At 48.9% G+C, this 13,384-nt stretch overlaps 1 protein-coding gene across 2 annotated transcripts; it reads right to left on the minus strand.

The window, feature by feature from the left end:
- Positions 1-428: 428 nt before the first annotated feature.
- On the minus strand, positions 429-11,286 carry F3 (coagulation factor III, tissue factor). Of its 2 annotated transcripts, XM_074370001.1 has the most exons (6): positions 11,051-11,286; positions 9,853-9,964; positions 5,659-5,849; positions 3,521-3,699; positions 2,695-2,854; positions 1,105-1,383 (listed from the first exon to the last, which is right to left on the minus strand). In XM_074370001.1, exons 1-6 carry the CDS (start codon positions 11,148-11,150, stop codon positions 1,250-1,252), a joined length of 876 nt encoding a protein of 291 aa, XP_074226102.1. In that variant the 5' UTR covers positions 11,151-11,286; the 3' UTR covers positions 1,105-1,249. The 2 variants fall into 2 exon arrangements, with proteins under 2 accessions (XP_074226103.1, XP_074226102.1); XM_074370002.1 differs by lacking the exon at positions 2,695-2,854 and having other exon boundaries at positions 429-1,383.
- Positions 11,287-13,384: the final 2,098 nt, after the last annotated feature.

Genomic DNA, 13,384 nt, shown 5'->3' on the forward strand with positions numbered 1-13,384 from the left:
CAGGAACACTGTCCATCCCTGCCTGTCGCCGTGGGACTTGGGGTGCTTCCCGGTAAGCAGAGTACTGTCAGGCTTGGACATGTGTCTTGCTTGGGCCAGTGGCATGTGACCAGAAGTGACAGTGAGCCACTCTGGAGCAGAAGTTTTAGGGGGCGGCTTAAAGCTTGAAGATGTGGCTGCCTACTCTACCAGCTTTCTTGCTTTTCCCTCTGCCCTGATCCAAAGAGGACTTCACTTTGGTTTGGGTCCTAGACTGAGAAGACATTAAGAAGAGCTGCAGCCAACCCACGGCCACCAACCTGTAACGTAAGTGTAATAGGAAGACACTGTTGTCATAAGCCACTGAGAATTTAGGGTCACTCGTTACTGCAACAGAACCAACTAATACAAAGGCCAAATCATAAATAATAAGTGGAAGATGTAATAAATACAGTGGTCACAATTCCCAGTCACCTTTATTTATATAAAAGTATATTAAATAAATTATCTCAATATATACAAACAGGACAATATTACCTCTATAAATAGAAAATCCCCATATATAAAACCTTTAAAAAATTACATAAATATATTCAACGTTGACCATAAGAGTGTGAAGTACCTTAAATCATAAACTATGTAGTTTGTTGGTATAGTAGTCTTACAAAAACACAGCTAGCCGTCAGTGTTCATGACAGCGTCAGTCAGATAAAGTGCTAAACAGTAATGCTGTTAGGAACGTGCCCCAAGCACAAACCTGCTGCATTCAACACATTCACGTGAGAGTCTGCTAATTGTTCTGAACTAACAAGAGGGAAGAAGAAGCTAAACACCACGTCATAAAAGGACAGCTATGTGTTAGAAAAACCCACCCAAGTTCCGTTTTACTCTCCCACGTGGTTTGAAGTCAGTCTCTCAAAAGTTCTCCAAAAGTCCACCCAGGATTTTTTAAGGCCTTTGTTCATTTGTTTTTTCTTAGACGACCCGGCTTCACGGTGAGTGTAGAAAACACACAGTCTGAAGTGTGATATGTGCAAAAGGTGCCCTAGTGTTAAAAGAGAAATTAAACCTTGGAATTGCTGTACCGCTCACTACCTCCCAAGTGTCTAATGCTGACGCTGGGAACAGGTCAAATAAAGAGCTCCCTTTGAGCCCCAGGGTCTCCGTGCTCCAAAGCACTCCCTTGCCTGCACGGATTCTACTGCCTTCAAAGCTCTTGGTCGCAGCGCACGCAGCCTCCGCGGAGCCGGCAGATCCCACAGCGAGATCTCTACGCAGCAGTGAGGGGCGCGCTCTCCTTCCTGCCCCGCCCTGCTCTCGCCTTCCTGCACTTGTACAGAGACAGAGACAGGATGACGACGATGAAGACCACAAACACCAAGGCTCCAACGATGAAGAAGACTTCTGAAAGATAAAAGGTGCCAGACCAGCTGAGAGAGAGCGCGAATCCCACGTATCCGTGTGCAGAACTGCGGGCACAACCCCAAATTACACCATCCTGCTTTTGCATCACTTGAGATTTCTTTCCTCCACTCTTCCCACCACAACAGATTTCGATTAGGGAGGAATCTGTCAAACCCCTGATGTCTGGGAGCAACTGACAACGGTGAAAAGCTGGCTCATGCTCAGTCTAGAAAGACACACGTGGACAGAAGCAAGATCGGCTGTTAGAAACAAGTGGCTAAAAATGAGGCTGAGTTTGGTGGCAGTGATTATAGCATAGGATGAACTACTGGCACAAAGAGAAATACAGAGCGCTACCAAGATTCGTAAAGAAGAGATGGTAACTGGCAGGGGCAGTAAGCCTTCCTGGCGGAGGTGGCATGTGAAACAGTTCTCAAAGGACGCATTTCAGCAGATGGAGAAGAGGCAGGAGGAGCAGCGACCCGCCTGTGCACAAAGGCGGAGAGGCGGCTGAACTCAAGCTGGCGTTAGAAGACGGTTGTGAGGGCTGTGGGTACGGTGGCCCAAGAGGGTGCGGGACCAGAAGGGAAGAGAGTCCTTTCCTTCTGTCAATGTCAATATTAACAGGAGAGAATTTATTTTAAAAGTGTTTTAAGATATTAAGTCTCACCTTAGCAAGGCACTAGGTCATCACCACCATCCCTGACTCGTGTTCCTTGAAGGTACTCAGAGCACCATCCCTACCAAGCCTGCAGGGAGGCCCAAGACTCTCAGCCTCACGCACACATCTGGGCCCCCACAGCACCGCCAGAGAGGCTCCATCCTCCCGGCGTCTGGTTCCCAGTGTGGCACATACGTGGTCATACACGTGTGGGCTGGGCGCACACACATGCACGTGTTGTATCTGATAGACTCAATCCTTTCCCTTCATGGGTTACATCCTCTGGGCCAACAACCCACAGCGGTGCAACAGTCTATCGAGGGCTGCTGCAGCTGGTCCAGAAGCTCCCCCAAGCCCTAAGATCAGAATTTAAGTACAAAAAAATGCCCAGAGAAATCAATGATTTGATGCTAAATCCTAAACATGTACCATCGGGTCCAGTGCTCAGCAGAAGGATTAGCACATGTTAAGGGCTCAAGAAAACAGCTGTCAATACAAGGGAACAACACAAACATTTCTAAATACATAAAATTGAGTACCCCCCGAATACACACACACACACACACACACACACAAGGCAGTTTGTTCCTGAACAAAGTACATCCTGGTTCTGAGGTGGAGCTGGTCCTCTGGAAGGCAGAGCCACTCACCTCTGAAGACACCTTTCTCTCGGCTGTGGCACTCAATGGGACTTTCTGGACTCTTCTGGTTAGCTCTTCGTGACAGAATCACTGCTTGAACCTGGAAACAGTAGTTTTCTCCTTTGTCCACATCAATCGAGAATTCATTAGTGTTTGTCGTGGCCTTTTTCTGTTAAAAGGTAGAGTTCTTTAATTCATCTGGGCTCAGAGTGAATCCCATCCCCTTGACTAAGTCACTGGGAATAAAAGCCTATGTGGATACATCTGACATACAAGGGATCAGAAGCGACTTGGCTAAGACCATGAAAACGAACATATGTATGTATGTATATGCATGTCTGGGACATTGTGCTGTACACAATGTAACTCACTGTACTTCAGTTTAAATTTTTTTTAAAAAATAGTTACTTGGCTAATCAGTTACTCCTGAAAAAGCATCTTTAGCAGTTTTCCAAAAATGAAGATACCCAGTTTGGGCACAGTCAACCCAATTTAGCTCCTTTAGAAAATATCTGCAGTGAAGGGAAAAAGGACGAAGTATTAATTGTTGAATGGACGACAGATTTTGTGTCTGGGATCCTCAGTGGAGGAAGAAACATGGGAGCTGGTGGCAACCTGAGAGATGACTGGTCCAGCCCCTTGGCCGGGGAGCCTGGGTGCCCCAGGGGGCCTGCCCCCGGCAGCTCAAAGGCAGAACCAGGCAGCAGGCATGCCTTCCACTCCGCCACTCTGCCGTCTCAACCCCCCTATTCCGGTATTTCTGAGTTGGAGAAGTGGGCTGTAAAATCAAGGATCTGCAATTTAAAACAAGTCATAAAAACAAAAGAGTGCTCACCTTTCCTGTACTTGAAGCTCTCCAATAATAAAGTGTGTAATTTAGGTCCTTGCCAAAAACCTCCCGGAGGCTTAGGAACGAGCCATTCACTCTGACTAAGGTACGTGCATCCTTCACAGTTACATTCAGCTTTGTCCCAGCTTGTTCAAAACTTTGAATTGTTGGCTGTCCGAGGTTTGCTAAAAGATAGAAAATGAGCTTCTTTGGAACCAAAGAATTCTATACAAAGTAGAATCGTTTCGAGTTATCCTGGTTAGCAGCCTGACCACCCCTCGTGAAACACCGCACGGGACCGACTGCCCGGCAGCAGTGAGCTAAGTGGCCGCAGAGCCGGACCCCGGACGACCTGCGGCCGTGCTGTCCGCGGGACGGCAACGGGGGCCACGGTGGCGTTGTAAAGCTCCTTGCCGTCGCATGAGAAAATGCAAAAAGGAACAAGCAAAGTTCATCCTAAAACTGTATTTCATTTAACACAATATAAAGGCTAAAATATGTCAGCATTTAATCAATACAAAGACTCCTGGAGATCCTTTTCAAAATCCAGTGTGTATTTTACACTTAGGGCATGAGCCGTGTTTCAAATGCTCAGCAGCCACATGTGGCTAGACAAACAGCTGCACAAGAGTCCATATTTTACAGACAATAGATTGAGGGCTGTGGGGAAGCCCGGGAGATGTCCGTGGGACCTCAGGAACCAGTTTTAACTACCAGGTCTCTGCAATGGCGCAATGATCTCGTGAGCTTTGGTTGAATGACAAGTAAGACAAATTCTAACAATGTAACAGGAACCATATGCAACCACGTGTGTGTGTGTGAGCACATGCAAAATCAATATATAAAATGTCTTCTCTCTCACACCAAAAAAGGATTTGAAGCAGATAACAAAAAACCCGAGAACTACAAAAGGAAATCATGAGGCCGCGGCCGATGCAGGGAGAGTAAGCCTCAGTGACCCTGCAGAGTCGCTGGCAGTGGCCGAGGGCTGTGCTAAGCTCAGGACCATGAGAGGCACACGGGGAGGCACCAGAGGAGTTTAAAGACAGGGTCTCTGGCAAAGAGGGGCTCAGGGTGGGCAGCCAGGTTCACCTGGGGTGAGGCTGCCCCCCCCACGCCCCTCAAAGTAGATCCTAAGTGGAGAAATGGCTGCCTGTCCCTCTGCCCCCTCCCCATTTCTGATAGGTGATTGCATTGAAATTTGTATAACGTCTTGGCAAAATGACTCCCTGAGAGATGTTATGTGCAAGGAATACAGAAAATTCTGAGACATTCTGAGGATTTATAAGAGCAGCAAAACAGAACATTTGAAAACAGAAAGTCCAAGATGTTTGGCTGGCTTCTCCGTGTGGTAAAAGAGAAATGAGCCTTCCCCAAAACACAACGCTTCAATTCTAATTCTTAGTAGAGCAGTGGACTTCACTCTTCTCAATGCGCTACACGTGTTTATTTACAACACCTCGTTCAGAACCACAGTCGTGACAAATTTTAAACCTACATGGCAGGAAACCTCTGCATTCCCTTCGTACATGCTTAGGTCTGTTTACCGAGCCAGAGGCCAGGGAGCAAAGCATTCTGTGTTTTCAAGACCAGCGTGAAGGGACACAGGATGGGAGCTGGCCCGACAAGAGCCTGCACATCAAGGGACTCAATCCAAGGTCAAGTGAGTGAACAGGCAGGAAGCCCGATTCGGAGATCAGAGGGACACCGAGCTTCTCCCATGGATCTGTGACTGTGTGTGAAAAACCCTAACCTGGGCTTCTGGTCTGATGACAGGACAGGAAATTCGGAAGAGAGAGAGACATAAAGTCTCCTGAACATGCAGGGAAACATATGCACCCCAGCCTTGGAGAATTCCCTTCTCCCGGCAGCCCACCGGCCAGGTACTGGAGGCTTTGGGGACGTCAAGTAGGAGAAACCTCCCTGATGGCACCATCATCAGCTCCAGAGCTCACGTTCTGGGGACCTCCTGCCACGTCCAGAGTGAGCAGAGAGGGCGGTGGTACTTGCCAGTTTCTGAGAAAGAAGGTGTGTTTATGGATAAATATTCTTTATATAATGGCTCCTAAGGGTCCTATGCTGCAAGCAATATTCAAAAACATATGAAAACAAGAATGAAAGGCTACTACAAAGCGGCCACTTACTGTCGAGGTAGGGCGTGAACTCCGGGGAGTTGGTAAACTGAGGCTCCCCCGCGGAGCCGGCGGCGTCTGCCGGCTGCGAAAAGACCCGCGCCAGGTACGTTTCCCTCACGTTTTTCACAATCTCATCGGTGACGTCACACTCTGTGTTTGTTGTGTAGAAGCATTTGTTTTTCCAGTTTCCTAATCTCGGGCTGAAGGAAGGAAGGAAGGGAAATGGAACATTGTGATTCGCATCCAACAAGACAGATCACTTTCTGCCTGGGGAGCTGCGGTGTAGTGACAGCTGCCACAAGCAGTCCCAGGGAGGCCTTGCCACACGGAGCACTTTGGAAGAGTCTGAATCCTCGCAGCAAACTGGGAGTGGTTCTGTCGTCGTCTCTACGCCCACAGAGAAGGCAGCTGACCCAAGGTGAGACTGAATGCCCAGGTGGAAACCGCACAGCTGGACTTGGAGCCAGACAGCAATTTGACTGCGGGGTCTGAGCTCTTAAGCATTTTGTTAAATAGCTTTCTTCAAATGTAGGTGATTTGTCATGATCATGTGGCAGAAAGCAATTTTCCATCAAGACCCAGTTGTTTACTGTAGTCTACTTATGTCACATTCTGGTTATTGCATTCTACATTCTCTGTAGACTATAGTCAATGTAGTGATAATGGTCTGTGTAATAACACATTCTCTGTATTACATTCCACTGTGAGCATTATGGGTGTGGTTATTTAACCTTTATTGAATCTATAACAAGCCAGGTACTATACTGGGCCCTTAAACATGTTACTTCATTTGATATAATCCTTCCAAGAAGGTACCGGATCTTTCTTACTCCCAAGGACAACTGAAGCCCAGAGCTGCTAGGTAACGTGTGCCAGGTCTCCAGCTAATGAGCTGAGAGCTGGGTCTGCTCCTCTCGTTACACCGCGCACTTCCCTCACTTCCACAGGATGTGGCTGCATTCCATCAGGGATCACAGAGTAACAACACAGGTAGTATCTGTCTAACAAAGTCTGAGAGATGAAGAGACAGACCTGACTCAAGGCAGATCTTCCTTTTGTAAGATGTTATTAAAGAGGAAATGATTAAAGAACTACTAAAAATGAAATTACTCTGAAATAATATAAAGAACTTCTACTAACACTGAAATTATTCTACAGGACCGAAACAATTTATAGATAAATGTCACTGCAACTTGGTCCACACATAACGAAGTGACAGCTCCCCTGCTCTTCCCTCCCCATCATCAACCACCAGAGCACCCCGATGACAGGACAGGAAATTCAGGAAAGAGAGACACAAGCAAATGCCGGGGACCGCTGGGACCCCCAGCCAGCCCCTGGCAGGGTCTGGGGACAGACTGGTGGAGAAACCTACTTGATGACACCTGTCAACCAAGGACATGTCCAATCCCACTTTCTGCGGGGATCTCCAGATCGCTCCCTTCCCCACCCCGGCACTGACATCTCATGAAAGCACTTCCGGTGAACCTAGCACCAGGGGCCACGCCCTTGTGCTCCCCCATGAAGCAGAGGGGCTCCAGGGCTTGCAGCCAGCAGCCATGCCTTGCTGAGTATTAGACGGGCTACATTTACAGGGGAATCAGGGGAAAACAAGCTGCCATACGGATTCAATTGTCTAAAACCAGGCATAAGAACCATAAATAAGTATTTTTTTAAAAATCTTAATAACCAGGCTATGAAGGTGTGGGACACTCTTTGTCCTTAAGTTTACAAACTGAGAGTAATACAGAAGTATCAGTTTAGATACTCTTAGATTTCTCCAATTTTCTATGAAAAAAAGTAGAGATGCAGACTTAATTTCAAAATGACCAAAATGCATTTCAAAAAATTACATCATTTCTATGTTAAAAAGTGAAGGAGAATGTGATGACTCTTCTCCACCATTATGGCAAACAAGTTGTTCAGATAACAGGGGAAAGGCTGCTGGGCCCTGAGGCTACATTCCATCTGAGAGATAGCATTTGGTTCTCTCGGCTCACACGTAGGAACCACAGTCCTCTGGCAGAATTTAGCATAAGGAACTAAATCACCAAAAGCACTAAAGCCATAAAGCGCCGTGAACAGGTTAGGAAAGGGTGATTCTGCGGCAAGTTTCTCTGCATGCTAGCATAGGCAGCAACACTTTAAACGCCTCCGAGCTTCCTCTGGGTATTGCAAAATCTCCTGATTTGGAAATAATAAAAGTCCCGCCTGAACTACTAAAAAATCCCAACAGAATCTGGGCTGTTTTCTTAGAAGCTTTGGAAGTTCTGTGTTAGAATTCAGAACACTTCGTAGAATCAATAGGGGATGGTTCGGTGGTGCTAAGGCTTGAGCCAGTAACACTGCAGCCACCACTGAAAGCTGTTTCCAATGGGGGGAAATGCAGCTGGAGTTCCAAGGAGGGGCTTCAGGCACAGCGGTGGCGGGGGGTCGGGGGTGGGAGGGCAGCAGGTAAGATGCTTTCTCAGGGAAGGAAACCCGGAGGGAGGAAGGCACACTGAGGAGACGCAGCGGGGACGAGTCCCCTTCCTCCTCCCAGCCTTGGAGCCTCTCATCCGACGGGGCAGGGCCACTGAGGAGGTGGGGGTGTGGGGTGCTGCGTGGATCTACGTTCCAGATTTGGCTGGGTGTGCACCATCAGTGCACGAATACGTCCCTCACCTTCCCAGGGCCGGCTTCCTTTTCTCTAAAATGAATTGCTATGGTCCTTACATCCAGGAAGTCCATTCACCGTGGGGACATCACGGGAGGGTGCGGGTCTCTGGCAGAGAGAGGGACTGCTCACAGTCCTCTACACCCGCCCGTGGGGAGACAGCCAGCTGGTCGGGAACCACCATCACCCCGGGTCCGAAGGTGCCCCCCGGCTGCAACTCTGCACTAGAATGTCTGCACATCAGGGGCCGTGTTCACCTAAATAATAGCAGCCTTGCGAAGTCCAAAAGCTTTGAGTTCACAAAGGCCTGTGTTTAAAAACCGGGCTAATTGTAAATGTTTCCTCATGGTCACCAAACTTAAGACAATATATTTAGAAGATCAGGATCCTCCTAAAACCTTATTTTCACTGCCTAGAAGGGAAGTGTCTAGCAAGGTAAGCTTCACTCCCTGTCAGTGGAATGACTAATTCTCAACTAGTGGAATCTGACTTGACAAGTCTGACCGTAATCGTAATTACTACCTCAAGTTATAAAATCCCTTTGTATCTCTGTATGTACCTCCACATGCACACACATGGACTCACAAATTCCCTTCCCTGTTAGTTCGGCAATAGTTGTCATGAAGTTCAGTTTGGGGGGTGGGAAGAACACCCACCTAACAGACCGACCCCATACCCAGGAGCTGCGTTCTGAGCGCTTTAGTAAAAGCCTTGACACAAGCTAAACGAAGTAGCAGAGCACCTTTAACTCTGGCCAGCGATCCTTTTGTGCCTTTCTTCAATTGGTGTTAAAATAATTTCCACAGCTTCTCTCCTCTACTTAATAACATCTCTACCAAGCCTCCTAGAACATTTCAGAAACCAAAACCTTGCCAAGAAGATTGTGAAAACCATCAAGGAAGGCAGGAGGACACGGACTGAAGACGCCGAACTGAGGGCTCTTGGGGAGAGCTGCCGATCACAGGTGAAGACGGGTGAGCAGAGCAGCCCTGACGGCTGACGGTGCAGGCAGAGGAGTATTCCTTCCTGGCTTAGTGAGTCATGGATGTGACCTCCAGGTTCATAAATGCAATCGAATTTTGAATCATGAGTCCAAAGATTAATGAATCAAACACTGCTTAAGGGCAATGTATACATCTGAACTCCTCCCCACCTCTTCTCTAACATGTTAGATCCGGCTCGCAGTCTAGACGGTTAGCACAGAAAAAGACCTGTGTGCTTAGATAAGATTAGTTTATCCACCAACCAGAAGCACATCTATCAGGGCCACCACGACCTGCTCAAGAAGGTTCACTTCTCCATAGCTTATACTCCACTTATGAATTTCCCCATCATCTCCAAAACCAATAAAAACATTCTATCAACTTAAGGTCTGGAAATGTCGTGGGCCTGACAGAGCATGGCTCTGGCCAGCAGGTTATCACAAATGCCCTGTTCTTTGTTACCTGTTAAATAATGTTATCCATTAGTCACCTTAAAGACATATATTCAGCACGGAAAGTGGAAACAGCAAAAACCTTATTTTTCTTTTTTGGCACCTAGCTTACCTTATCTGAACAGTGTAGACATGATTGATGGGTTTGGGTTCCCACTCCAAAATTGTCTTGAAATTAGTTGATTTCCAAGTTAAATTATATGCTACTACTACATCTGAGGCGCCTTTAAACAACAGAGAAACAGCTATTATTACGTGAACTTCTCAGCACACGCTCTCGTGTTGATGGTATAAAATATCTCCCCACCCCACCCCCCAGCATCACCGTAAACCTCACATTTTTTTTTTCAATCTCAAAAGCTTTACCGCTGAATTATCCTAAGAAAAAATCTGCAACTTTTTCCTAAACCCAGAATTTCCTCCTGGCAAAACCCGGTAATCTAAGGAAACAAGCAAGGACCTTGAAATCGGTGCTTGTAAGTATTCACGGGGGGAGCCCTGTGATGGCAACCTGGAAGCACGGCCCAGGCGCCCTCCGAGGCCCGGGGCGCCCACCGCCCACCGAGGACGGGGCGGGGCTCTGCGGGGAAGGCCGGCTAGGAAGGGCTTTCCGTAAACTGTGGGAAAAGGTGAGAGGTGAAGCCACATGTGTGAGAGGAGTGAGGGCTGCATACAATTAAAAAGCCAAATCGTGACTTTTTTCATTTTTTATCGGATGGCTCTCTATTGAAACTTCCACAGACACTCCGACAGACGTTCCGCCCGCCACACCGCTGGATGCCGGTCCGGGTGCCTCACTGTTAAGGTCAGCGTTGCCGGTTCTCAGCAGGTCAGTCCCTGCCCTGCCCCCGCCACACACACACACACACACACACACAGAATAGGCTTACAGGGCATGCACAGTGCGGTGCCTGCTCCAATCCAAGCGACGTTTGGCCGCAGGATTGTCTAACCCAATCTAAAACACATACGCTCAAGATAAGACCGAGCACCGCTTTTCATTAAGGAAAGCGCACATGTAACGAAGGATAATATTCAAACGCTGCACACCGACCGGTGCAGGTGCGGACCCACGTCCCGCCCCTTGAAGGTGGCGGCTTCCTGGGAAGCCCTTTCCCTAAACTTCAAGCAGGAGCCCCAGACCCACTTAAGCAACAATGGACGCCGCAAGCAAGCATCTCCAGCAGAAGGGGCGGTGGGTCCCGGGCGGGTGGCACCTCGGGCAGCAGGTCGAGCCCCTTGCCAGTCAGGATCGTCCCCCCTCCTCCGGGCGGCGCGGCCCAGGGCTTCGGGGGGCGGGTGCCACTCACCTACGGCTCCCGCCACCTGGACGAGGACCCAGCCGAGCAGGAGCGCCCGAGCGACGGCGGCCTTGGGGCAGGGCGCCCAGGGCCCAAGAGGGGTCGCCATGTCCAAGAGCTGGCGGCGAGGCGGGGAGGATTCTGTTGCGCCCCGGAGGCTGGGGAGGCTTCAGGGGTTGGGCTGGAGGCGCCTTGAGCTGCGGGATGGCGCGCGCGGGGAGCCCCGAGTGTGCAGGAGCCCGTGCCGGGCGCGCTTTAAAGGGCCTGGCGCACGCCCGCGCCTCCGCCTTTCCTCGGGACTCCCCGCCCCGGCCTGGGTCTCGCCGCTTCAGTGGGCGGTCCCCGGCAAGTCGACACCCCGGCCCCGCCTCCCGCTAGGAAACTCCGAGACCCTGCAAGGGCTGAATCACCCCTGATTCAACCGCGCTGCCAATCGCGAGTTCCCTTCGGCCGTGGCGGCTCCAGGTGCTGAGGGGAACCAGATCTCTCGGCCACCCAGGTCCCCTGATCATCCAGCTTCCCGGCCACTGAGCCACCCAGGCCGGCGACTCCGATGTCCCGCCTGAGTGAGCAGCAGGTCTGTGGGGAAGTAAAAGGCGGCGGTTGGAAGGAGTTCTCGAGGTGAAAGAAAGGGATTGCTCCCTTCCATTTGGCGATGCAGTGTTGTCCCGGCGGCGGGAGCGCAGCATTTAGGAAGTTTAATAGAAAGTACGGGCTCCGGCAGCCGAGGACATTTCCCGGGCGTTTTGCCCACGTGGGGTTGAGCCTTGGAATCTGCAGCCAAGTAACGAGACGCAGCGCCCTCTTCCAGCTGCGGCTTCGTCTTCCACCCCGCAGGCAAGGACACCTGGCCGGCCTTCCTCCCCGGGCCCTTAGCGTGGGTCGCATTCCACGAGGTGGTGCCAGCGCAGGTGCTCCTGCAGGTCGGAAGGTCAGTCGGCCCAGGCACAGCCCGGCCCGACGCGGGTTAGTGGCCGAGGAAGGGCTGCCCTAAATCTGGCAGTTTGCCTCTGGGAGAATTCCAGCGTGACATCTGCCGCCCAGTGGTTCCGGAAAGAATTGTTCTCACTTTGAAGAAGACATTTGCAGGATTGGCTTAGTTCCGTTCAAGTATAAAGAAACCAAAAGTGAATCAGACTTTTCATGCCACCATGTTAAGCTTTGGTTTTTTCTGAATTTTCTGGCTTCCACTTCTGGGCTTTGCTGTAAAACTGTCAGGAAAAAAGCATATTAATTCCTACTCTGCTGAGCAGCGTTGTCCGTGGTCTTGCCAAAGTACTTGCCTTGGTTCTTTATTGTTACTCTGTATTTGCCCCCGAGACAGACTGGGGGGTGTTTAGGAGAGTGGAGTCTGTTTTCCCTCCTTCCTTCTCTCCCACTTTTTTTTCTAGGGAAATTAGCCTTGCATTTTAGTGCATACTCTATACATACACATTTCCACGTAGCCTCCTGAGCTATATAGCATTACACCCATTTTAAAAGAAATCTTTGGAGGGGAGGTATAGCTCAAGTGGTAGAGCGCATGCTTAGCATACACAAGGTCCTGGGCTCAATCCCCAGTGCCGCCCCTACAAATAAATAAATAAACCTAATATCTCCCTCCCCACCTAAAATTAAATATATATAAAAGAAATCTTTGCAAAATTTAACTTTCCCAGTTTGCTTGAACTGAAATAGCACATCCAGGTTTAGCTCTTCCAGCCCGTCCTTCCTGGAAGCTGGAAGCTCTACTTGCTGGTTTCCTCTCTGAGCTCTCTTCCAACTCCAAAACCCACAAAGTTTTATACTCACAAAACAAGTCATGCAATCCTTCCTTTTTGCAGACTCTGGCCTGAGTCATCTTCCCTAACAGATCTTTAGCCCCGCTTGGGTCGTGATTCTTTTCTGTGGAGTTGTAGACAGCTGTGAGAAAATGTTACATTTCAATCAAGTGCCTTACAAGACCCAGAGAATTGCTGCTGTGTCTACATAGTAATTGATTCCATTTGGAGCCACCGGCTGTCCTGAAATCATGAAGAGCCTTAACTGATGTCAAGATCAGCAATTTGACAAGAAAAAATGTTTAATGTTATATTGTGACCCAAAGGTGCCTTAAAGTTTGATAAATTAGATGAATATTTATTTTTCATATTCACTAACGTTATCAGGCAAGGAAGAGAAGGATTTGTTGGGTGTTAGCATAGGGTTTTGAGTGAATATAGAATAACATTCTTCAAGATTTGAAAAATGCTAAAAAAATTTTCTATTTTCAAGAAAGGAATAAAACTGGCTATGGTAAACAATGTTGCAGAGCGAAGCTTTCTCCTGGTTGATCAGACTGTGGCCAGTTGATTTCTAGTGCTG

Source organism: Camelus bactrianus, chromosome 9 (assembly GCF_048773025.1).
Source record: "Camelus bactrianus isolate YW-2024 breed Bactrian camel chromosome 9, ASM4877302v1, whole genome shotgun sequence".
Taxonomy (NCBI): Eukaryota; Metazoa; Chordata; class Mammalia; order Artiodactyla; family Camelidae; genus Camelus; species Camelus bactrianus.

What these genes read in the sequence shown, in the direction of transcription:
- F3 (XM_074370002.1), bottom strand. Translation starts at nt 11,150, where the DNA reads ATGGCGACCCCTCTTGGGCCCTGGGCGCCCTGCCCCAAGGCCGCCGTC. An exon ending in GTTCACGCCCTACCTCGACA is followed by an intron (nt 3,700 to 5,658) that starts GTAAGTGGCCGC and finishes TCTATCTTTTAG; the next exon opens with CAAACCTCGGACAGCCAACA. An exon ending in GAGCTTCAAGTACAGGAAAG is followed by an intron (nt 1,384 to 3,520) that starts GTGAGCACTCTT and finishes TTTATCTTTCAG; the next exon opens with AAGTCTTCTTCATCGTTGGA.